The sequence below is a fragment of the Lissotriton vulgaris genome, unplaced genomic scaffold, assembly GCF_964263255.1.
Source record: "Lissotriton vulgaris unplaced genomic scaffold, aLisVul1.2 SCAFFOLD_2286, whole genome shotgun sequence".
Taxonomy (NCBI): domain Eukaryota; kingdom Metazoa; phylum Chordata; class Amphibia; order Caudata; family Salamandridae; genus Lissotriton; species Lissotriton vulgaris.
This window is the reverse complement of record NW_028250841.1, coordinates 351,680-378,348: the sequence shown is the minus strand read 5'-3', so window position 1 is coordinate 378,348 and position 26,669 is coordinate 351,680. Positions and strand designations below refer to the sequence as shown.

General features: G+C 49.2%; 1 protein-coding gene across 1 annotated transcript in view; it reads right to left on the bottom strand.

The window, feature by feature from the left end:
- Nucleotides 1-26,669, bottom strand: part of LOC147663102 (uncharacterized) — a gene marked incomplete at its 3' end in the record, with an annotated part of 242,284 nt that overhangs the window by 8,797 nt on the left and 206,818 nt on the right. Inside the window, exons 12-15 of the mRNA XM_086950679.1 lie at nt 14,173-14,289; nt 6,509-6,670; nt 2,358-2,519; nt 76-135 (exon numbers count right to left, since the gene is read on the bottom strand). Coding sequence (XP_086806805.1) covers nt 76-135; nt 2,358-2,519; nt 6,509-6,670; nt 14,173-14,289 — 501 coding nt within the window. The remainder of the gene's footprint in view (nt 1-75; nt 136-2,357; nt 2,520-6,508; nt 6,671-14,172; nt 14,290-26,669) is intronic.

Genomic DNA, 26,669 nt, shown 5'->3' with positions numbered 1-26,669 from the left:
GACAGTGGGTGGGATTTTTGTGGCTGGGATCAGTGAGAGGTGTTGGATCTTTTCGTGACACTATTACCCTCTTACCCGTGCCTGCGCTTTCTGTGTCACTGGAACAAGGATCGTCTTCATGGCAGTCAGGAGAGCCTGTTAGGAAGAATAGATGTCATCACTAAAGATGCCTGCGACTTTACTCCTTGTGGTGTAAACCTAGAGCTGAGTGGCAGGGTCGTAATGAAGACCACCTCCAGCCCACACCTGTGACCATGATGGCCTCAGCTTCCTTGTTTAAGGACTACATTCCACATCCACCTCACGGACTGGATGTGGAATGTTGTTCGCTGTTTGATGTTATTATCCTGGTTGATGCGCCTCAATCTTCAATTGCTTCTCTCAAGCACCAGAGTTCCTTTTCACTACCCAGATGCATCTCTCACTCCTGTCACACTCCTCAGTCATAGTCCTCAGTCGTCTCACTCCTCAATCGACCTCCTCACTACTCATGCATCTTCCTCACTCTTCGGTAAAGTGACTCACTCCTCATTCATGTCCCTCACTCTTTACTTTTTATCTTCCGTTATCATCCTCACTCCGTAGTCATCCTCCTCACTCATCTTCCTCACCAATTTGTTGATCTTCAGTCATCCTCCTCACTCATCTTCCTCACCAATTTGTGATCTTCAGTCATCCTCCTCACTCATCTTCCTCACCAATTTGTGATCTTCAGTCATCCTCCTCACTCATCTTCCTCACCAATTTGTGTTCTTCAGTCATCCTCCTCGCTCAGTCCTCCTCAGTCATCCTCCTCGCTCAGTCATCCTCAGTCGTCCTCCTCGCTCGTCATCCTCAGTCATCCTCCTCGCTCAGTCATCCTCCTCGCTCAGTCATCCTCCTCGCTCAGTCATCCTCCTCGCTCAGTCATCCTCCTCGCTCAGTCATCCTCAGTCATCCTCCTCGCTCAGTCATCCTCAGTCATCCTCCTCGCTCAGTCAGCCCCCTCGCTCAGACTTGCTCAGTCTTCCTCCTCGCTCAGTCTTCCTCCTCGCTCAGTCTTCCTCCTCGCTCAGTCTTCCTCCTCGCTCAGTCTTCCTCCTCGCTCAGTCTTCCTCCTCACTCAGTCTTCCTCCTCACTCATCTTCCTCACCAATTTGTGATCTTCAGTCATCCTCCTCACTCATCTTCCTCACCAATTTGTGTTCTTCAGTCATCCTCCTTGCTCAGTCATCCACAGTCATCCTCCTTGCTCAGTCATCCACAGTCATCCTCCTTGCTCAGTCATCCACAGTTATCCTCCTTGCTCATCCTCCTTGCTCAGTCATCCACAGTCATCCTCCTTGCTCAGTCATCCACAGTCATCCTCCTTGCTCAGTCATCCACAGTCATCCTCCTTGCTCAGTTATCCTCCTTGCTCAGTCATCCTCCTTGCTCAGTCATCCTCCTTGCTCAGTCATCCACTCATCCTCCTTGCTCAGTCATCCAGTCATCCTCCTTGCTCAGTCATCCTCCTTGCTCAGTCATCCTCCTTGCTCAGTCATCCTCCTTGCTCAGTCATCCTCCTTGCTCAGTCATCCTCCTTGCTCAGTCATCCTACTCGCTCAGTCAGCCCCCTCGCTCAGTCAGCCCCCTCGCTCAGTCAGCCCCCTCGCTCAGTCAGCCCCCTCGCTCAGTCCTCGCTCAGTCAGCCCCCTCGCTCACTCCTCGCTCAGTCAGCCCCCTCGCTCACTCCTCGCTCAGTCAGCCCCCTCGCTCAGACTCGCTCAGTCATCCTCCTCGCTCAGTCATCCTCCTCGCTCAGTCATCCTCCTCGCTCAGTCATCCTCCTCGCTCAGTCATCCTCCTCGCTCAGTCATCCTCCTCGCTCAGTCACCCTCCTCGCTCAGTCACCTTCCTCGCTCAGTCACCCTCCTCGCTCAGTCACCCTCCTCGCTCAGTCACCCTCCTCGCTCAGTCACCCTCCTCGCTCAGTCACCCTCCTCGCTCAGTCACCCTCCTCGCTCAGTGTCAGGGTTTGTCATAAGCAGCGAGCTTGCCCTTCATTATAGCATCAAGGAAGTTGTCTTAATAACCATAGACTGTTTGTAGAAGTTCCCATAATAATAGAAAGGTATTCCTGCATTTGCATATACAGAATTAGCTATGTTTCTTGAGCCTTTTATTTGGTTTTACCAAAGCTTGTTGATAAGGTTTAAAAGCTCCTTCAGTTGTTACAAGAGAAAAAGGAAGCATTTTGCCAGAATACTAATGAGCGCTGCACATTTCTAACTGTTTCATCTGTAAACGTGCAGCGCGTGAGAGCCCCGCCCGCTTCTGCCTATAAAAGCCGGCTTCGAGCTTTGCCGGTTGCTTGTGCTCGTCGGAGTTACTCTTACCTGTGGATCCTGCCTTATCCTCCGGTCTTTCTCTCCATCGCGGTGTCCTCCTTTCTCCTGCCCATCCCGGATCTTCAGCTTCTGGTGTTGGTCCTTCCTCCGGATTATTCCCCAGCGTTTCCGGCGCTTCCAGCTTCACTGTCCTGACCACAAAGGTTCCGCCTGCAAAAGAAAAAGACACAGAGATGGAACTTTAAACAGGTATCGTGCTCAAGTTCAACTACACTATAAGCAAGTGGTTCTCAGACTTCGTGATTTATGGTTTAAGAAACGCAACGAAGGTCATCTGATTCTTTTTGTTATTACAATATTTTGAGACAAATTGCTTTCGAATGAAGGAAGCAAGTAAGAATTATTTATGAGCAATCTTGGACAAAAGATAAGTGAGTAGTGCCATCTTGTGGATAAAGCAGGTATCTATATGTATAATATGCTATAAGTGACAGTGTACAAAACCTGACTAATAAGGTGTTATTTTACTTAAAGGAAGAAGCCTTATCTAGAACCAAGTTCCCAGCTCTGGTGAACTCATTAACCAGATAGAGCGGTATTTTTAAGTGTATAAAAGTTTATTCATAATGTTATAGGGAACATTAGAACATAAAATAAGTACGGTTATGTCATTTTGTTCTGTTTAGACATCACAGTTTCCAGAATTCGTGACACATGAAGACAAGCAATCAGTGAAGCTGTGTTTTGTTTCTCTTTTTGTTATTTTCTCTACTTCCCCCTTCCCTTGGAATTCTTGATACCTTTGCGCTGTTTTCAACCAGTTCAGAGGAGCAAGGGATTCAAGGGTGGGTTAGAACTATCTTCAACTTACCAACAGAAGATAACAGGATTCTAATGTAAACAAGTGTTGACACTCAGTCATCCTCCTCGCTCAGTCACCCTCCTCATTCACCAGTCATCCTCAGTCATCCTCCTCGCTCAGTCACCCTCCTCATTCACCAGTCATCCTCAGTCACCCTCCTCATTCACCAGTCATCCTCCTCACTCAGTCATCCTCCTCACTCAGTCATCCTCCTCACTCAGTCATCCTCCTCACTCAGTCATCCTCCTCACTCAGTCATCCTCCTCACTCAGTCATCCTCAGTCAGTCATCCTCACTCAGTCATCCTCCTCACTCAGTCATCCTCCTCACTCAGTCATCCTCCTCAGTCAGTCATCCTCCTCAGTCAGTCATCCTCCTCACTCAGTCATCCTCCTCACTCAGTCATCCTCCTCACTCAGTCATCCTCCTCACTCAGTCATCCTCCTCACTCAGTCATCCTCCTCACTCAGTCATCCTCAGTCATCCTCCTCACTCAGTCATCCTCCTCACTCAGTCATCCTCAGTGATCCTCCTCGGTCACTCATCCTCCTCGGTCAGTCATCCTCCTCGGTCAGTCATCCTCCTCGGTCAGTCATCCTCCTCGGTCAGTCATCCTCCTCGGTCAGTCATCCTCCTCGGTCAGTCATCCTCCTCGGTCAGTCATCCTCCTCGGTCAGTCATCCTCCTCACTCAGTCATCCTCCTCGCTCAGTCTTCCTCCTCGCTCAGACTTGCTCAGTCATCCTCCTCGCTCAGACTTGCTCAGTCATCCTCCTCGCTCAGACTTGCTCAGTCATCCTCCTCGCTCAGTCATCCTCCTCGCTCAGTCATCCTCCTCGCTCAGTCATCCTCCTCGCTCAGTCATCCTTCGTCATCCTCCTCGCTCAGTCATCCTCAGTCACCCTCCTCATTCATCAGTCATTCTCAGTCATCCTTCTCACTCAGTCATTCTCAGTCATCCTTCTCACTCAGTCATCCTCAGTCATCCTTCTCAGTCAGTCATCCTCAGTCATCCTCCTCGCTCAGACTTGCTCAGTCATCCTCCTCGCTCAGACTTGCTCAGTCATCCTCCTCGCTCAGTCATCCTCCTCGCTCAGTCATCCTCCTCGCTCAGTCATCCTCCTCGCTCAGTCATCCTCCTCGCTCAGTCATCCTTCGTCATCCTCCTCGCTCAGTCATCCTTCGTCATCCTCCTCGCTCAGTCATCCTCAGTCATCCTCCTCGCTCAGTCATCCTTAGTCATCCTCCTCGCTCAGTCATCCTCCTCGCTCAGTCACCCTCCTCATTCATCAGTCATTCTCAGTCATCCTTCTCACTCAGTCATCCTCAGTCATCCTTCTCAGTCAGTCATCCTCAGTCATCCTCCTCAGTCAGTCATCCTCAGTCATCCTCCTCGGTCAGTCATCCTCCTCGTCAGTCATCCTCCTCGTCAGTCATCCTCCTCGCTCAGTCATCCTCGCTCAGTCATCCTCCTCGCTCAGTCATCCTCCTCGCTCAGTCATCCTCCTCGCTCAGTCATCCTCCTCGCTCAGTCATCCTTCGTCATCCTCCTCGCTCAGTCATCCTCCTCGCTCAGTCATCCTTCGTCATCCTCCTCGCTCAGTCATCCTCCTCGCTCAGTCATCCTTCGTCATCCTCCTCGCTCAGTCATCCTCAGTCATCCTCCTCGCTCAGTCATCCTCAGTCATCCTCCTCATCCTCAGTCATCCTCCTCGCTCAGTCATCCTCAGTCATCCTCCTCGCTCAGTCATCCTCCTCGCTCAGTCACCCTCCTCATTCATCAGTCATTCTCAGTCATCCTTCTCACTCAGTCATCCTCCTCAGTCAGTCATCCTCAGTCATCCTCCTCAGTCAGTCATCCTCAGTCATCCTCCTCGCTCAGTCATCCTCCTCGCTCAGTCAGTCATCCTCCTCGCTCAGTCATCCTCCTCGCTCAGTCATCCTCCTCGCTCAGTCATCCTCCTCGCTCAGTCATCCTCCTCGCTCAGACTGGCTCAGTCTTCCTCCTCGCTCAGACTTGCTCAGTCTTCCTCCTCGCTCAGACTTGCTCAGTCTTCTTCCTCGCTCAGACTTGCTCAGTCTTCTTCCTCGCTCAGACTTGCTCAGTCTTCCTCCTCGCTCAGACCTGCTCAGTCATCCTCCTCGCTCAGACCTGCTCAGTCATCCTCCTCGCTCAGTCATCCTCCTCGCTCAGTCATCCTCCTCGCTCAGTCATCCTCCTCGCTCAGATTTGCTCAGTCTTCCTCCTCGCTCAGATTTGCTCAGTCTTCCTCCTCGCTCAGACTTGCTCAGTCTTCCTCCTCGCTTAGACTTGCTCAGTCATCCTCCTCGCTCAGACTTGCTCGGTCATCCTCCTCGCTCAGACTTGCTCAGTCATCCTCCTCGCTCAGACTTGCTCAGACTTGCTCAGTCATCCTCCTCGCTCAGACTTGCTCAGACTTGCTCAGTCATCCTCCTCGCTCAGTCATCCTCCTCGCTCAGTCATCCTCCTCGCTCAGACTTGCTCAGACTTGCTCAGTCATCCTCCTCGCTCAGTCATCCTCCTCGGTTAGTCATCCTCCTCGGTCAGTCATCCTCCTCGCTCAGACTTGCTCAGGCTTCCTCCTCGCTCAGACTTGCTCAGTCATCCTCCTCACTCAGACTTGCTCAGTCTACCTCCTCGCTCAGACTTGCTCAGTCATCCTCCTCGCTCAGACTTGCTCAGTCATCCTCCTCGCTCAGACTTGCTCAGTCATCCTCCTCGCTCAGACTTGCTAAGTCATCCTCCTCGCTCAGACTTGCTCAGTCATCCTCCTCGCTCAGACTTGCTCAGTCATCCTCCTCGCTCAGACTTGCTCAGTCATCCTCCTCACTCAGTCATCCTCCTCACACAGTCATCCTCCTCACACAGTCATTCTCCTCACACAGTCATCCTCCTCACACAGTCATCCTCCTCACACAGTCATCCTCCTCACACAGTCTCACTCAGTGTCAGGGTTTGTCATAAGCAGCGAGCTTGCCTTTTATTATAGCATCAAGGAAGTTGTCTTAATAACCATAGACTGTTTGTAGAAGTTCCCATAATAATAGAAAGGTATTCCTGCATTTGCATATACAGAATTAGCAATGTTTCTTGAGCCTGTTATTTGGTTTTACCAAAGCTTGTTGATAATGTTTAAAAGCTCCTTCAGTTGTTACAAGAGAAAAAGGAAGCATTTTGCCTGAATACTAATGAGCGCTGCACATTTCTAACTGTTTCATCTGTAAACGTGCAGCGCGTGAGAGCCCCGCCGGCTTCTGCCTATAAAAGCCGGCTTCGAGCTTTGCCGGTTGCTTGTGCTCGTCGGAGTTACTCTTACCTGTGGATCCTGCCTTATCCTCCGGTCTTTCTCTCCATCGTGGTGTTCTCCTTTCTCCTGCCCATCCCGGATCTTCAGCTTCTGGTGTTGGTCCTTCCTCCAGATTATTCCCCAGCGTTTCCGGCGCTTCCAGCTTCACTGTCCTGACCACAAAGGTTCCGCCTGCAAAAGAAAAAGACACCGAGATAGAACTTTAAACAGGTATCGTGCTCAAGTTCAACTACACTATAAGTAAGTGGTTTCCATTCATTTTAAAGAACGAACATTTGTTTACTTGAAAACAAGTTGGACAGTGAATCGAGCAAATAACTTTTAAAGGAGTATTGACTTGTATTATAGAGAAAGAATTATTTCTCAGAACAAAGCGCTCTGAAAAATGGTTGCAGGAATATTTCCTTGGATATTTGCATATATTCTTTGCAGCTCCTAGTGTTGAACGTTAAAGGGCACAATCTCAGACTTTGTGATTTATGGTTTAAGAAATGCAACGAAGGTCATCTGATTCTATTTGTTATTACAATATTTTGAGACAAATTGCTTTCGAATGAAGGAAGCAAGTAGGAATTATTTATGAGCAATCTTGGACAAAAGATAAGCGAGTAGTGCCATCTTGTGGATAAAGCAGGTATCTATATGTATAATATGCTATAAGTGACAGTGTACAAAACCTGACTAATAAGGTGTTATTTTACTTAAAGGAAGAAGCCTTATCTAGAACCAAGTTCCCAGCTCTGGTGAGCTCATTAACCAAAGCAGAGAGGTATTTTTAAGTGTATAAAAGTTTATTCATAATGTTATAGGGAACATTAGAACATAAAATAAGTACGGTTATGTCATTTTGTTCTGTTTAGACATCACAGTTTCCAGAATTCGTGACACATGAAGACAAGCAATCAGTGAAGCTGTGTTTTGTTTCTCTTTTTGTTATTTTCTCCACTTCCCCCTTCCCTTGGAATTCTTGATAACTTTGCGCTGTTTTCAACCAGTTCAGAGGAGCAAGGGATTCAAGGGTGGGTTAGAACTATCTTCAACTTACCAACAGAAGATAACAGGATTCTAATGTAAATGAGTGTTGACACTCAGTCATCCTCCTCATTCATCAGTCGTCCTCAGTGATCCTCCTCACTCAGTCATCCTCAGTTATTCTCCTCGCTCAGTTATCCTCAATGATCCTCCTCGTTCAGTCATCCTTAGTTATCCTCCTCACTCATCAGTGATCCTCAGTGATCCTCCTCACTCATTTGATTTTACTCGGCGGCTTTGTGAGGGCCAATATTAATATTGTATCTACTGTATTTACCTTGCGCTTTTTTGATCCTGCTCGGGCCTCGCCTCCCTTTTGCCTCGCTCCACTCCGGACACCAATTACGGCAGGGTAGTGGCCATCTTGGACCCGACTCGCGCTATCCGCGGTCAGCGGTCCAGTTGTTGCTCGATTCTGGCCACTCCATATGTCAATGTGCCTTGGCCGCACGCGCAGTGGCGGGCGCCAAAGGCAAGCCCGTCTGCACCCGTCCGCGCCCGTCCGCGCTAAAGCAGGGCTCAGGGCGAGCCATGCTGCCGGTTTGAATCCCATTCACCATATTGGATCGGGTATCCAGTACTCCAGCTCGGTACTTCGGTCCCTGCGAAGCCCACGCTGTGCCACCTATCCCAGGTTTACCACTGATCCGGTGAGTGCTCTGGTTTGTCCAGATTGTAGCTTTCTTCCTACCATTCAGCTTCAGTCTGAGGCACGGTGCATCAATTCTCGCCCTCCGGCCAGTTTTAAAGCTTGCGTCATTAATTCCAGATCTCTTAAACAGCATCACACTGACAATTCCGATTTGATTTTGGACTCTGATCTCCTATTTGTTACGAAGACCTGGTTAGATGCATTCTCCAATCCTATAGTTACTCTGGCCACCCCCCTGGGTACAAAATACATCGGCTTGACCGCCCATTGGGGGGGTGTTGCCATATTATATAGAGAATGCCGGGTCCTTCAGGGGGAAGCATCCACTAATTGGGTAGGTTGTGAGGCTTTGGATTTCAGCCTGCAATTGTCGCCCCATTTCACCTTGGATGGCTCTTTACTATACCGCCCTACGGGTCCTGCAGTAGCCTTTTTGGACGCATGCGGTGACACCTTAGCGGAGAGAGTCCTAAGGTTTTCCAACTTCCTTCTTTTGGGCGACCTTAATCTACATCTGGACTCGGCAGTCGTCAACGGACGCCGCTGATTTCCGGGACATTCTCCAGTTAGCTATGCTCTCCCAGTGGGTGAGTGCTCCAACCCATAAGGGGGGCCATACTCTGGACCTTATTTGTTCCAATTTTCCGGTTCTGGTAAAAAAAAACCCTTCCCGGTTACATGGTCAGACCACTTCCCAGTATTCTTTTCGTGGACGGCTTTGCGAGAACGCCAACTACCACCCTGCCACCGCGCCCCGAAGGTCAGAAAGATTGACACTGTGCTTTTGAGTGCTAAGTTGGTGCTTCGCGCCCGACCCTTGGGAGCACCCTATCGGAGTATGTTACTATGTTTTCGAATTGGATTGGTGATGCAGTTATGGGCCTCTTGACCTCTGGCCCCCGTAAGTTGGGGAGAGAAACCCCCTCCAAGTCTTGGTTCACCGCAGAGTTGAGGGATCTCAAACACTCTTGTAAGGTCTTGGAGAGAATATGGAGCATCAGCGGCTATTGTCCTATGGCCAAACAGGCTCTTAGGGACAAACAGAAATTGTACTTTTTAGCCATCTCCTCTGCAAAAAGTACCCATTTTGCTGCTCGCATTGATAAGGGGAGCAATAATGCGAAGGAAATCTTTGCCAGTGTGCAGAGTTTTGTGGCACCCCGGGCACAGGAGATAGTGGTTACGCCCTCAGTCATCTGGGCAAATACTCTGTCCAATTATTTTAGGGAGAAAATCAGGGATATCCAAGACTCTTTTCCAAAAAAAGTGACGCCTCCCTGGCTCCAGCAGGGGCTTAGTGCGGCGATGGACCCAGATCACTCCTTCTCGGCCTTTTGCCCCATTGACCTCTTGACCTCCCGCAAAATCCTTTGGGCGTTGAAATCTGGTTCCCCCAACGATCCTTGCGTGGCTTGGTTGCTGGCTGATCTAGCCGATACAGTGAATTCAGAAGTTAATATTCTGATTAACCAATCGCTTCGCGAGGCACACATTCCGCTCGCTTGGAAGCAGGCCCTCTTACTTCCATTACTTAAGAAGCCCACCCTTGACCCCTCGCTTCCCGGTAATTATAGACCCATCTCTTTTGCTTAGTTTGGCCAAGGTTTGCGAAAAGGCAGTCACTTTGCAGTTAACCAACTATGTGACGAAGTCGGGCGCGCTACATCCTACGCAATCGGGGTTCCTGGCCGCCCATAGCACAGAGTCGGCACTGCTGGAGGTGGCTGAGGCTATCCGGGACTGTTTGGATGTCGGCGGGAGAGCAGCTCTGGTGATGCTGGATCTCTCGGCGGCATTCGATACGGTTCCCCACTCTCTCCTCCTTGATCGACTTGCTGACATCGGCATTGCGGGTACAGCGTGGAGCTGGCTGCAATCCTTTTTGGAGGATAGGTCACAGCTAGTCTGGCTCCCCCCGTTTGCCTCGTCTCCCTCCCCTCTGGTATCCCGCAGGGCTCTTCCCTTAGCCCCCTTTTGTTTAACATCTTTGTGACTACCCTGGTTTACCTGGCGGAGTCACTGGGGCTAGGGTGATTGTCTATGCGGACGACACGCAGTTATTGTTTACCTGGAGAAGGGGTGAGGACTCGGTCAACTCGGCCCAGCGCTGTCTTTCCGCAGTGTTTCGCTGGTTGGCCAATGCACAACTCCAGTGCAATGAGGAGAAGTCGGAGGTGCTCCTGTTTGAAGCGTTTCCTGCGGGTTGTAGAACTAGACTGTGGCCTCCGGACTTTCCACCCCCCAATCTGACAAGGGCCTTGCAAAAAATTTGGGGGTCTGGTTTGAGGAAAATTAGAATTTTGCAAATCATGTCAATAAAACTCACAGGGACCTGTTTTGGCATACTTAAAACCCTGCGTGAATTCCTCCCCCTTCTGCCTGTGGAGGCCAAAGAAACAGTAGTCCAGGCATTGATCCTTTCTCGGTTGGATTATTCCAACGCGCTCTTGGTGGGATGTCCAGGCTATCTGATAAAAAAATTACAGGTAGTCCAAAATGCGCCTGCTAGACTCCTTCTGGGTCTTTCTTACAGGCAGAGTGTGCGGGTCCATCTCCGCCACCTTCATTGGCTCCCAGCTGAGGCCAGTTTGAAATTTAAAATGCTGGCCATTGTCCATCGAGCCTTGTATGGATTGGGCCCACTATCTGCAGAAGCGCTTTTCTTTCTATATCCCTTCCAGGACTTTGCGGTCCTCGGACCAACTCCTTATCCAGAACCCGCGCTTTTCACGCCAGAGGCTAGGTGGCTGCTCTTTAGCCTGGAATGAGCTTCCTCTTGCTCTCAGGAGGATTTCAGATCCGGCTGTCTTTAAAAAGAACTTAAAAACATTACTGTTCTAAGGCTCTTCCTGTTCAGCGGGTGGGTGGGGGTTCAGGGTAGCAGCGCCGGGATACTCTGAGCAGCTGTGCGCTTTAGAAATGCAGTATAACATAACATAACTCACGTACAAGGGGAGAGGGTCAAGCGAAAAAAAGACTCCACCACCCCGAACCCCCTAATGCAATATGTAAACACAAGAAGGGGTGGGAAGAACAGAAAACATATGCACGAATAGCACACCACAATCAGACAGACAAAAACCAATCTGTTTGAAAACTGCCCTCACTCATACACAAGAGTGTGTGACATGCTTCATCATCGGGTCTGTTTACAAAACGCCCAGGCATAGCCACGCTCAGGGCGGAGCATAGGGAGGAGGGGAACAAAAAACAAAACAAAAAGAACGCAAGGACAAATCTAACACGACATAGATGTGACAAACACAGTGATAAAGTAGTGATTATCACCCTGTGACTGGGTATAGTGATAGAACAAAGTGCAGCATGAAAGTGTGCTTAAAAACTGGCTTGTGGATACCAACAACTCCTTTATTTCTAGGTTCCACATACAGAATTAAAAACGTGAAGGATGGGCTGTGTTACCAGAGAATATTAAGATCTCACAACACCCCTCCTAGTACTGCTTGTGTCAACATTTATCGACCGAATTACTGTGCCATGAAGGTCTCCCCGATCGTCTTCAGGACGTCTATCTCTCCCAGTCCTGATATACACCTCACCTAAGTCCGGCTAAACGGTGGTCAAAAGTGGTTTGTCTGGATCCTCATTCGATCACAATGTGTGGGGGAAAGTCCCGACATCACGGGAAAACAAATACTGCAAGAAAAATAAATCGAATGCTTGCATGTATTATACATATTATTTGACATCATAGGACGTCTTGTGTCTGTTTAATAGCCCCCTTTAGAAATGAAGGTAGCGGGGCCACTTAATTATGTGAACCCATAAGGTGGTTCATAGCATCAGCCACCCTTCCCAAAAATCTGGGCAAAGCATCAAATAAATGAATATAATATATTGCTGCCTAAATCGTTGCCACACCCCCCAAAAAAAGAAGGTACATAAAGCCTCTTTAATTAAATCGTACGATATCAGTAGACATCTTGATAGGTAAAAGATTTCAGCATTCAATATATAACCTGCTTGGCGAAGTCACCAAATTTATTTGTGTATAAAGCTTGCAAGCTCGGTTGGATGGAGAATTGTTAGAGGCTAACAAATGCTGTGGGGGAAAACAGAATATCAGGACAATCAAGGCTCACTGAGGGGCAAGTTAAAGTGGGGAGGACTTCTGAGTGAGAGTGGCTGGAATTCATTTGGTCAACAAAGCAACAGGAAGCTCCAAAAGATTAAATGTTCCACATCTTCGTGGTTTCAGGAACTGCTTTGAGTTCGGTAAAAGTGGCAGATGGTTTTCATGTAGTGATGGGTCGAGGCGAGATTAATAAAGGTAAGAGATTTGATCCTAAAATTTCAATTCAGCAAATGCTTCACAATTATGTACGAGGATCAACAAAATGACTTTGGAGTATTACACTTGTGTCATGTCTGACAATATCAAAAAGTTGCTTGTATCGGTTTTTGGCCCAGACAATGTGAGTTTTTACCAAAATTCTTTACTAACAAAGACGTTCTTCGTAGGCTGCCACTTTCTCTCCATTAAGCCTATGACCTTTAAATCCTTGTTGATAACTGAAGAGGGCCATTTGTGATGATTATTCGGTTTCCACATTCTTTTCGCAAGGTTAACATCTGAGGGAGAGGTGGAACTAGCGGAGGCGATAAATAGCATGTGGTGGCAGGCTGGACTGGACCAGTCGGCCAGCACACTAGAGGACTTGTAGGGTTCAGGGGGTATCTCTAATGTAGCTTCATAGTGCTAGTATTAATTATTCCATCACTGGAATCAATGTGGGCTTATTTATACGATGTATTTGATACCAAACATCTTTAGTTTCAGTGAAGTCATCATGTAGCTGAGGAACTCCTTTTGACCAGTGGTTGGCGTTTGGTCCCCTAGATATGCTGCAGCTCTTAGGGACCCTCTTTAGTACATATGCCCTGGGTAACAGGGGGACCATTTACTAGGGACTTACAGAGGTGCTACAGGTATGGTCACTTGGGGATCAAGTGACCAGTTCTCTTGTTTTGGGGATAGAACACCAGTAATGGGGACCTGGTTAGCAGGAACTAGGTGCACCTCTGTCAAAGTTGCATCAAATACCACACACAACTTAAGGGGAACTACCGCAACAAGAACCTAGCTTCCTACATGTCCTGCTCATGGTGTGAAGACCAGTACCAGGGTCTGAATGAGATAAAGACTACCTTCTGCCCAGGCTTGTGCCCCTGAAAGCAGCTACACCCATCTACAGCATTCCATCAGAACCCTCACTATGATTTGTCGGTTTTATGACATCCCAATACCCTTTAATTTTCACCAAGAATCGAATGTCCTCTTCACTCACCGGCGACTCTTCTCGCTCCTCTGTAATTCTCTTCGCTCCCTGGCCGTCTTACTCCTCAGTCATCCTCCGACATCACTGAATTCCACTCATGCTTCATTCTCTTATTCACACATCAGTTCTCCCTTTCCCACCACCCTCCTCACTTTCTACCAGGTTTTAATACTATGCCCTTCACTTTTCCATTGTGCCCCACATTAGCACGTCAACTGCTTTAATCTCCACTGGAGATTGATAAGGGCTACAGATGACAGAATAAGGTGATGAAACACCCCTTTACTTTACTTTCACTATCAGGCTTAGGCGAGGGCAGCCTGAGCTACGGTCACACAATCCTTGCCAATACCGTAATAGCCTGTCTCAGCTTCTCCATCAGTCCTGCAGCATTAGCTGGTATTGTCTTCCTTTATTGCTTTCTCTACACCTTTTACAGTGTTGCTGTCACCCATGCTTGTCTCAAACAGGATTTTATATGCCTTAAACTCTCCCTTTTGCGTTTTCACTTCTCCAGTGCATAAAAAGATAGAAAAAGGACTTTGATCACGGCCAGATGTTCCTCGGTTAATATATAGATGCATACAGATATCAGTTACCTGAGCTGGGTTGTCCCCGTTTCACACTTCCTCTGTGGAACATGCGTGGAAATAACGAACCTTCACAAGTAGTGGCCAACACTCACTCACCTGAATTACATTTTATATCTTTACGTGGCGCTGATTTCTGATGCTCCGCGGAGTGAAGCTTTTTCTCCTCTGTTCCTCGTGAAGACATGACCGATGCAATCATCGGAAAGCTTGTTTCTAAAAGTAAATAAATATAAAATCATAGCTCCCTATGGAGAGCAAGAACCAGCCCTGAAGACACTGTAGCGCTGCAGCGATAGGAGCATACACATAAGAGATGTTTAAACAATGTAAAATGAGAATTAAAATGTAAAGTGCTACACGGTGGAGACATAATTTCAGAGCATCACAAGCAGGTCTATCTTAGAAAATTTCAAACTGAAGAACAAAGGGGCAGCAAGAGAGAAAAATAGACAGGTGGTTGCAGAACAGACAGAGTGATTTGGAATACACACGGAGAGGAGATTTCATATTGACTAATTTGAAATAGATAAGGAGTCTAGGAAGGGTAGGGAAAAGATGGGGTAAAAAAACAGATATGCAGTCATGGGCGGGAGGTGATGTGCCCTATGCAACGATGACGTTTGTTGAGCTAAGATTCTGTAGGAACAAGGTCAGTCAAAGTCAAGAGTGATTTAACATCTGCTAGTTCAATTTAGTGCGACAAATGCAAAAAGAACCTATGATGGGGACAGGGTCAAGAATGATTTACAAATGGCTAAGTCCAAACTGGGGTGGCAAAGGGTGCAAAAAAACGATGGATTTTCACTAGATATCATGGAGAGCCAAATGGGAAACTGACAGGATTTCAGGTAAACCCAGCTTCAAGTCTATTTCAAGACTGGGGGAGGAGGGGGGGGAGGAAGGGAGGGGAGGGGGGGGGGAGGGGGGGGCCAACTTCCGAGCATGGCGGCTGCCTGATTACGGAGCTCCGGACCCGAGCCCACAAAGATCCTGATATTTACTAACTCTACCTGCTGTGTGGACGGCGAAAGCGGTTGGGGAACTTCGAGAGGGCCGATATGTACCCTCGAAGCGGAGCAGAGGTCGCGGTGTGCCGTTTTTCTTTCCTTCATGTTGCCGAGGACGAGAGGTGCGGCAGGGGGATGGGCGCCGCCCCTGACCGGCAGAAGAAGTCTGCAAATGCCGGCGGCCGCTGAGCTGAGTCTGACACAGCGACTCTGATCGGCGCACCTCGACACCCGCCAGCTGTGGACACACTGGAGCTCCGCTCACGGCTCCGCTGCTGGGAGCTGCCGCGCTGAAGGAGGCGTAGCGATTTCTGAAGGTGGGCCGGGGCGCGCTGCTACGCGACCCCCGTGATGCGGTGAGGCCTGTCCTTCGCTGGCGCTGTGCCCAGACTGCCGCGGCCTGCGCTGGGGTGCTCCCCTGAATCGCCTGTGACTGCCTGTCGGGAGGATCGGAGGGGCGCCTCAGAGACGTACAGTGGCAGGAGAGACCCGGGCAACACGCAGGGACAGCTGCATACTGGGCGGACCTCCGGCGGCGCTGGCCGCGGCCATTTGTACTTGGGCCAACTGTGGACTGCTGTGAATAAGACTGTCTGCCCCTACCTGATCTCTAGGAGCTGCGCGGACTGGACGGCGAGTGCTCCCTCCTAGAGGCTTAGCCCCTGATGCCTGGAAGATAGTGCGTGGAGGTAGGAGGCAAACTGCGCAGGCCTTGACTGCAAATGCTGCGGAGCGAGCTCCTTGGGAGTACGGCACGCAGGGGGACACGCTGGTATGAGGTGAATGCCCCCCTGGGGTACATGGTGCAGGCATCACAGTCATATCGCTCACAGGAGGCATATTTGAGACTGCTCCTGGAGATCTACCTTTCTCCCCTGGGTATTATCGCCTGAACCTACGCCATATCTACCCCCCTGGTGCGGGTAACAAGAGGTGATTGCTATATGTAGCGGTGCTACACTACACGAACCCGCGTGGCGGGTGCAGTGCGGGCCCCCCTCCCACGTTATTGGGGGTGTGCTTAGCCGGACTGGGACGCGCCCGGTGAGTGGACTGACGGCAATACCATTAGCTTTTGGCGCCTGAAACCCGGGTGGTGCCAGAGTTCGACCAGGAAGAGTGCTGTCCTTTCGTTGGACCTGTGGCTTCGCTAGACCACGGCGAAGTGCAGCACTGTTCTACCGATATGGGGCGCAACAGGTTGAAGCTGTCGGGACAGGCGGTAACGGGCCCCACACAGGATATGAATGACGAAGTGGATAATACGCAGGAGTCGGACAGTATCCCCCCTACGGTGGTGCCTGCGCAGGCAGACAAACTGGACCTTATTCTGCAGGAAGTACGCGATTCCAGGAAGGCCATTGAATCGCAGATAGATGCCCTAACAACTGGATTAACCCTGCTGAAGGCGGAGCACACGAAAGTGGCTGATAAAGTGAAAGAACATGCCATGGCAGAAGTACTCCCGCAGCAAAAACAAACAGCGGCCGATGTGAAACACCTACAGACGCAGATGGCGGCCTTAATAGACCGGGTGGAGGACGCAGAAGGGAGAGCAAGGCGCAATAACATTAGGGTGATCGGCCTGCCGGAGAGAAGTGAGGGGATAGACGCAACAAGGTGCATGGAGCAGTGGTTTAGGGACCATGTCATGCTAGAAGGACTATCCTCGCAATATTGCATCGAAGGGCACACAGCATACCTACTGGCAGACCAAAATCAGGAGCCCCGCCTCGGCCACTTATTGTGGAACTACTCAACTTTAGAGATAGGGATGTACTATTGAGGAAGGCCAGTGAGAAGGCGCCGATCACCTTCGAGAACACGAGAGTCTCCCTGTACCCGGACTACACAGTGATGGTGCAACGCCAGCGCTCCTCATTCCTAGACGTAAAGCGTCGGCTTCGAGACTTGAATATCCAATATGCCCTATTGCTCCCGGCGCGCCTGAAGTTCATACATGATCACAAAACCTACTTCTTTGACAGCCCCGGTGACGTGGAGAACTGGCTCAAAGTTTTGGAGCTGACTGCCGCTGAGAATGCCACTAACCGCCAGGACTTCCCCAAGAGAACTCAGAAGAATGCTTCCGGGAGCCGCAGGGGCGGTCGCATCCGACAGCTTATTATGGACAAGCGAGTCCCCTCGCAGCGGCTACACCAATCCAAGCAACAGGCGATAATCGCAACTGCGACCTTCATGAATGGACAGCGAGCCGATATACTAAATCCTCCACGGACAAGGAGTCATCTCATGGATCGGACTCTGGGGGCAGCATAGCCCTGTTCCCCTCGGCTACCCCTCAATTGATTATGGACTTATTTGGCTGATACATACACGCAAGTATACATTGTGCTGTACCTTTTCTGTGGAATGTAACTGAAATACGCTGTTCTCTGTTACTTGCTGTTTATATGCATCCTGCAGGAAAGTAATGTTTGGGCTCGGGTACTGTTGTAACTTCATAGTGCTCTGTTCAAGCAATACGCATACGAGGTGTAGTAACCGCCACCCACTTGGCGAAGGCCCTTGGATTGCGAATTTTGCTTTACTTGTTGCAACGTTATGTTGTGGTCTGGAATGGTTCCGGTTACAGACCGTGTATTGGGAACATTGGGGGAGGGATGGTCACCTACATAACGCAGATGTCACTCTAGTCACTTTCGCAGGCGCTGCGGTTGCACCCTTACTGCTGTACGGATTGACCCCATGCATGTACAGGACAGCTATAACATAGTCACCTGGAATATACGGGGTATGGGCACCACACATAAGGGCCACAGGATACACGCGCTACTGCTTCGACGCAAGGTACAGATAGCCTGCTTACAGGAATCACACATGCTAGCCAGCGAAATAGTCAAACTCAGGAAGAAATGGAGAGGGCAGGTTTTCTCCACCTCTTACTCAGGCTACGCTAGAGGTTCTACGATTTGGGTACGTCATGGAGTGCCTTTCGTGGCTCATGATCAGAAAATTCATAAGGAGGGTAGGTATGTTTTTGTGCGGGGGACACTAGACGGAAGGCTAGTGGTGTTAGGATCCATATATGCCCCTAATTTCGACCAAGACAAATACTGGGACACTATCAGCGGAGCACTTGCGGGATGGGATACATGCCCTTGGATACTAGGTGGGAACTACAATACGGTAGTGGATGTCACCCTAGATAGATCTCACCCGCAACTGCATGGCACGGGGGTATTTAAACAAACTGAGGCACTAGTGCGCTGGATGAATGGATGGAGGTTAGGTGACGTATGGAGGATGAGACATCAGGCCCATCGGGAATACTCGTTTTTTTCGGCAGTACACACCTTACACACTAGAATAGACAGGGTCCTATGCTCAGATGACATTGCAGGGCAGGTCCTTAGTTCCACATACCTCCCCAAAACATTCTCCGACCACAACCCACAAGAGATCAACATTGCATGGGGTAGGGTACCTACACCGGTCCCCACGTGGCGCCTCTGGCCACAGCTGCTGGAAGACACGGTGTTCCATGCGGACTTGTCACACACAATAGAACGATACTTCACCAAGAATAGCGGCACAGTGACCAGTAGGTTGATAGAATGGGATGCATTCAAGGCGGTGTTGCGAGGTAGAGCGATTAGCGCGACAGTGGGTGCACGATAGGAATTACATAAGTCACTAACAGACACTGAAACACAAATAGGCAGATTGGAACAGTTGGTGGCGACTGACGACACACTCTGAAGCGCTACAGGAAGCACGGATTAAACATGCTGAACTGTTAGAGTCACTTAGAGCCATAGACTACCATGAATACACCAAAAGGATGCATGTGGACGCAGATAAGGCAGGCACATTCGTAGCGATGCTGCTCCGGGATGCTCCTCCCGCAATTGTGATCAATGAAATCAGGACGGCAGATGACACGAGAGTGTATACGTAGGGTGAGATTAATGAAGCCTTCAAAACATATTATGCTTCTTTATATGACAAGCCAGTAGAGATACCCCCCGAATGTACAGATACCTTCCTCTCCTCACTGACCATCCCCACTCCAACAGAAACGGCGCCAAAAGGAACTCTCAGGGCCTGTAACCTCAAAATCAAAACTGCCATGAAGGGACTTCCTCGCACAAAACCCCTGGTATGCCGATCGAATTTTACACTACGTATGCGGAGACGCTTGTAGCCAAACTGACGGAATTATATAAGGCGATCTGGGAGGAGGGTGTTTTGCCTCACACTACGCCCAGGCTATGGTCATCTCATTACCTAAACCAGGCAGAGATCACGCTGACATGGCTTATTATCGTCCGCTATTGCTCTTACCCACGGAATACAAAATATTAAGTAAGGTGTTGGCTAACAGACTACAGCCCTACTTAGCGCAACTGATGCATATAGACCAGACTGGGTTCATACCAGCACGAAGCACATCCCTGAATATTAGGAAGCTACACCACTTAATGTCAGAAGTGCCGCAACACTTTCCTCACTCAGGATGTCTTTCTTTAGACCTCAAACAGGCGTTCGATTCGATCCACTGGGATTATGTTTCGGGCACTGTCACGCTTTGGGATACCCGATAGCTATCTAACGTGGTTACGTCTGCTTTACACAGAGCCGACAGCAAGAGCAAGAACGGGCAGACATATCTCGGGGGAGTATAAGATACACAGGGGGACGCGCCAGGGCTGCCTACTATCGCCTCTGACTTTTTGTACTAGCCCTAGAACCCCTGGCGATTGAGATGAGACAGAATTTACCGGATCTGGGCATACCACTCAGACGCACCACCCACTTTTTTTCGGCATATGCGATGACCTACTGGTCTATCTCCGCGACCTTCGTCAGCCCTTAGCTCCGATCTGTGACTTGTTTCGGTACTTTGGAACCATATCCGGTCTTGCCGTGAATGCGGACAAATCACACGCCTTCTTCTTTACGGACCACGCTGACCTCACGGAGGTGGCCTTCGGGGACGCTCCATTATTGGTTGCCCCCACTACATTTAAATATTTGGGTATTCAAGTGTATAGAACAGCTGCCGATCTGTTGGAGGGTAATCTGGGCAGAACACTACGGTCCCTGAGATCCAGTGTAGTTTTCTGGACTTTGCTGTCTTTATCCGTTATGGGAATGGCGGCAATAGCGAAGATGGTAGTTCTACCACGACTACTTTACTACTTCACGAATTTGCCTCTAATAGTATTAATATACACATTTCAAAAGCTGAGCACGTTGCTGATAGACCTTATCTGGGGTACAGGGAGACGGCGAATCAGCTTGAAGAAACTGCAGATATGCACTAGTATGGTGGGCTGGGATTCCCAGACTTTCGGGCGTATTACTACGCCTGCCAACTACAGTGGCTGTCCTACTGGACAGCTGGACGTAACCTCCATGAAATAGGATTCACAAAAACTGACTTGGAGACTGGCGCTCTACACAACCTGATGTTACCAAGTTACAAGATGCGCACAGATTTACCTACACTGCTGACCACCGCATTGACTTGCTGGAAGGCAGCTCTCAAATATGCCAAAACGCCCTCCACGTACGCTGGTAATGTATCCCTAATGGGCATTCCGCTTGCTGCTGGTACCCTCACTAACCGTACACTAACACCCTGGGCGGAGTATGGTGTCACCACAGTGGCGGACCTCTTTGGACAGGAGCTCCTAATGGATAACGACATGTTTGTGCACGAGACAGGTGCTCCACAACATTTATTTATAACCTATGCTGCTCTGGTGCGATACATTAAAAAACATTGGGCACCACAGGGCCGTGAACCCGACCAAAATGAGCTATCGGACACAGAATGGGCAAAGATTCTGGAACACCCCAAAAAGGTATCCCGAAACTCGAGGTTCAAACTCATTCAAACCATGATATTGCATCGCGCTTATCTGGCTCCTGACCGATTGGATAAAATGTTCCCTCAGACACGACACTCATGCCCCAGATGTCACGCCCCTGGAGTGGGATTAATACATATGTTGTGGACACGTCCCGATCTGTTCAGCTACTGGGTTTAAGTTCGAGAGATCACAGGAACAGCGACGCACCTTCCGCTACATGACACAGTGGAGGCGTGCTTGCTTGGATTACACAAACACAGGTCTAAACACAAAGTACAATTTAAATTCGTCGACCTGGCTCTACTTCTGGCCTGTAGGAACATTACAATGCAGAGGAAATCAGGCAGACCTCCTGAAATACGCAAGTGGTACACAGAAGTGGTGAAATGGAATAGTGCAGAAGGCGCAGCGCTGCGTAGGGAAGAGGCAAGGGGATTACGAAAAACAACGATAGCCTTAGATTGGGAGTCAATGTTAGAAAAGTTCAAGTCCGAGGAGCCTGAGATGTTCATATGACATTCTTCCTGAATGTGCATTAAAAACTACGAATTGCCTATACCCGGCCATCTATGGAAATGTGTGGCTAGGCCCTGTATATGTATGTAGACTGAGCGCCGGACGAGATACAAGTGCAATGATACGGAAGATGGGTTTGTAGTGTGACCACAGTTCTCTAGGGTGGGGGGTGTTAGGGGGTTGTTTCTTTATGATTGATTATCGTGAATCACAGATGTGCATTTGCAAGATACATATGTAGCAATGTTAATATGTATGACTTGTCAAACTCTGTGCGGGCAATTTACAGGACTGTAAACAAACTTAAACTCAATAAAATATGTTAAAAAAAAAAGTCTATTTCAAGACTGAATGTAGTTGGTGCGGTAGGGGTGCGGAACTCCTACTGTCCGCCACCCAGGACATATTGTTTGTTGTTCACTGTACAAGTTGCCGAACCCCTGCAGCCCAACCTGTTTGATGGCCAGTTTAGAGTACCAGTGTATGAATATATGAAAGAGGAAGGTCTGTCACTAAGGCAAGTTTTGTATCCATATGTAGAGTTTACATATGGACTAGCCAGACAACTATCGCTCAAATCTTTACCAAGTACAATAATTATGCAGATGTAAAACTGCATCATTTGTATAGTTGATCGCAGGTGCTTGGCTAAGGAAGAGCAGCCGCTCTCATGCTCTTCAAATTTGAAATATATTATATTACGTGATTCAATTTCCTGCTTGCACAAAACTCTTCAAATAAAAATATTAATAGTCAGTCAAGCAAGGCTTCCTTTATTCTGTGCTTTTTAACATTCCAGCCAGCCAATTCTGATCTTCTGTAGTACAAAACATCCAAGCAGGTCAATATGTGTTTCGTCCAGCGGGTGTAACCCAATGACTTCCTCAGGGCTTACGCAGAATGCTGACTGCATCATAGGTGTGCTACGATTCGATCCAGGTCATCCATGTATTTGGGAAATGATTGGTTGTGTCCCTTAAAGTTGTGTTTGCTTAGCAGTGAAAGATTTGCCTGACAACATGTTATGTATGCTAAAGGAATGATATCCTTAGCATGTACAAAGTGCTGTGTGTCTCATGCTTGCAGCGATATTCAACTAGTGCGCAACTGCACAACTCCAGTGTATTCTACTCAATGCTCATTCACTCGGCAAACACACCACGGAGATCTGGGATATGATCTCATACTTCACCCCAGACGTCATCTTTACCACAGAGACCTGCCTGACCCCCCCGCCTCAGTGCCAGGCATCACCAACCTCGAAGGCTACAATATAGCAAACTGGGATTTGAAGCAACAAACACAGGTGGAATTGCATCATCTACAAGAAAACCATCCACTGTACAACCTCCCCAGACGAGTCGACCCTGATAATGGAGCACCTCAACTTCCAACTCCACACAGATGGAAAAAGAACCATCAGAGGCACCCACTCCTTCAGACCACCAGGAACAAGCCCCAGCTTATGTAATGCGATCACTGACATCTTCGCCCCAATTGTAATCTACTCCGAACACTACATCTTCCGAGGGGATCTCAACTTCCGCCTCAATGACCTCAGAGAAAACGACATAACCAACAACCTGGAAAGAATGAACAACTTGCACAACCTCATTTTCATGTCCAGTGACAGAGTCAAGTACAACTAAGTCACACGGCTCAACTGGAACAACTACTACAGCGTACACTTTCCATTGCCAGACCATCCAACACTGGCCCTAATCCCCAAATCCAAGGGCAGAGACTGGAAAAACAACGCTCTCAACTCCCACCTCCCAGGCACAACATCCAACCCAGAGCAAGCTGTGTAGAATTTCTCCCAGTGGATCACAGCATGCACCGAAACAATTGGCCCCCCAAGCCAGCCAAGTACAAAGAACCAATTAGAAGAGTGAGAACAGCGGAACATAAATACACCTAACTGCAATTGCTGGCAACAAGAAAGAAAATGGAGAAAGTAGAGGCATCACAGCCTTCAGGACAGCACTCAACCAGCGTCACTGCCAACTGAAAGAAACAAATTAGAACACACTAGCAAACCGCATAGAAACCAGAAAAACTGCAGCAAGAAGCTCTTTGCCATCGTGAAAGAGTTCTCCAACCCCACAGCCGCCGAGAACGACATCAACCCCTCCCAAGGACTATGTGACAACCTGGCGGACCTCTTCCATGACAAGATCTTAGTCATTTACAAGAACGTAGAACCCCAATCTTCCACTGTCCACAACTTCAGCCTGCTCCCACCTAGGGACACAGAACCCGAACACCTACTCAGCCACTGGGACCCTCTCAGAAACCTACCAACAATCGCCATCTTGAACACCGTGCACATGGGAGCACCAACGGAATCCAGTCCACACCACTTCTTCAACCTTGAGAGCAGGAAGATTGGCTACGAGCTCTATTAAGTCCCGAACACCTCCATCACCTCAGTTTCCTTCCCAGAGGACTGGAAACATGCTGAGGTGAGGAGCCTCCTGAAGAAACCCTCCACCAACCCAGCAGGACCGAAGAACTACTGACCCATCTCCTTCCTCTCCTACCAGTGAAGGTTCTCGAGAAGGCAATCAACCAGCAACTCACTGAACACCTGGAGCAGAACAACTTCCTGGACCCTTCTCAAACCAGATTCAGAGTCATCCAAAGCAGTAAGACAGCCCTGATCGCAACTATCAACAACATCAGGGCCTCCCTGCACGGCAGCGAAACACCAGTCCTCATCCTCCTGAAACGATCAGCTGCCTTCGACACAGTCTCCCATCACATCCTAATCAGCAAACTCCACCACATTGGAATCCAGGGATACGCCCTCAAATGGACACATTGTGACCTGCGGAAGTCGGCCCACCCTCCGACCAGACAGGCTATGCCTGCAACCACAGCCTCATCTAGCACAGCAAGCTATCAATGAAGCAAGAGGTAAACGCTGTCTCGTCCGCTTGCTTCCACACCCAATGCATTCTCTGCAAGATCTTCAAGTGGCTCCCAGTCGACACCAGAGAGCGACTATCAGGCAGGCTTTCATTAAAAGCAGGCTGGACTATGGGAACACACTCTACGGATGCAGCGCCGCACGCCTCCTAAAGAGACTACAGACAATACAAAACTCAGCGTTTAGACTCATCCTTGACCTCCCCAGACGTACCCACATCACACCGCACTTTAGGAAGCTACACCGGCTCCCGATGCAGAAGAGATGGCAGTTCAAGATGCTGACCCACACATACAAAGCCCTGAACAATCAAAGACCAACATACATCAACAAGTGCATGACCTCCCACCAGCTGACCAGGCACCAACAATCCACCTCCCTCTTCCTCGCAGACACCCCACAGATCTGTCAAGCACCCAGCGGAGGACGTCCCTCCTCACATCTGGCAACAAATATGCTACTTACCAGTATGCATCTGTTCTTGGCATGTAGGGCTGCTGACATTCATATCTGTGCATAGATCGCCGCCTAGTGTTGGGTCCGGACGATTGCACATTGTTGTCCTGGAAGAGTCTTCGAAGTATCACGAGATAGGTGGCTCCTCCCCTGGACTACAGTGCGCATGGGCATAGACTCCATCCTCAGATTGTTTTTAGCCATTGTGGCCAAGATGGAGTGGAACGGCCGCCCGTGCCAACAGCTGCAGCAGTTTGGAAAAGTGTTTTGAGAACAGCCTGCCCTACAGCTGCCTGCTGTTTGGAGTGCACATCAACACAGTAATGCTTTGTAAATGTGTGTGTGGTAGACCATGTGGCTGCTCTACATATGTCTTCCAAAGGAATGTTTCCAAGGAATGCCATAGAGGCCCCCAACTTTCTGGTGGAGTGGGCTCTTGGCAGAATGGTAAGGGTACGTTTTGCTTTCAGATAGCAGATCTGGATACATTTAACGATCCACCGAGCAATACCAGCCTTGGAAATAGAGTTACCTTTGTGGTGTGGTGCAAAGGCGACAAAGAGTTGCTGAGTTTTCCTGAAATCCTTGGTCCGATCGATGTAATACATCAGGGCCCTTTTGACGTCAAGGGTGTGGAGCATCCGCTCCGCCAATGACTCGGGATTTGGAAAGAAAACAGGTAACTCAATAGTTTGGTTGATATGGAATTGAGACGCAACCTTGGGAAGAAATTTAGGGTTGGTGCGAAGCACTACCCTGTTGGAGTGAATTTGAATAAACGGCTCTTGGATAGTAAGGGCTTGTAACTCACTAACCCTCCGTAGCGATGTAATTGCTATGAGGAAAGTCACTTTCCACGTCAAGAACTGAATCTCGCAGGAATGCAGTGGTTCAAAGGGAGGACCCATCAGCCTGGTGAGGACCACATTGAGGTTCCACTCCGGAGCTGGTGGAGTCCGCGGAGGAATGACTCGTTTGAGTCCCTCCAGAAAAGCCTTAATGGCAGGCACCTTGAAGAGGGAGAGGTGCTGCCTATTCTGGAGATAAGCGGCCAATGCAGATAGATGTATGCGAATGGAAGCATAGGCCAGTTTACATTTGTAGAGATGGCAAAGGTAACAGATGATATTTTGAATAGAAGCATCCAGCGGGTTAATGTTGTTCTCTGCACAATAAATTACAAACCGCTTCCATTTCGCCACATAGCATGCTCTAGTGGTGGGCTTCCTTGCCTCCCGAATGATGTCCATACAGTCAGAAGGCAAGTGCAGGTAGCCAAACTCTAGGACTTCAGGAGCCAGATCGCCAGGTTGAGCTGTTGCGGATCTGGATGCTGAATGTCGCCATGGCTCTGCGTCAGAAGGCTGGGTGTGAGACGAAGCCTCTGATGCGGTACCACGGACAGTTCTAGAAACGTGGTGTACCATGGTTGGCGAGCACACGTAGGAGCAACCAGAATGAGAGTCATCGAGTGCTGCCTGAGCTTGCGTGCCACCAGCGGTATCAGAGGTGCTGGGGGAAAAGCGTACGCAAATTTGCCTGACCAGTTCATCCATATCGCATTGCCCTGCGACTGTGGGTGTGGGAACCTGGCGGCGAAGCTTTGGCATTTTGTGTTCTCCCTTGTGGCGAAGAGGTCGATCTCTGGATGACCCCACCTTTGGAAGTACGGTTGGAGAACTGATGTATGTATCTCCCACTCGTGCATTTGGTGGCTGTGCCTGCTGAGCAGGTCCGCCATCTGATTGTCACTGCCTGGGAGGTGCTCCGCCATGAGGAAGATGTTCCTCTGAATGGCCCACTTCCACATGCTCTGAGCCAGATGAGACAACTGCGGAG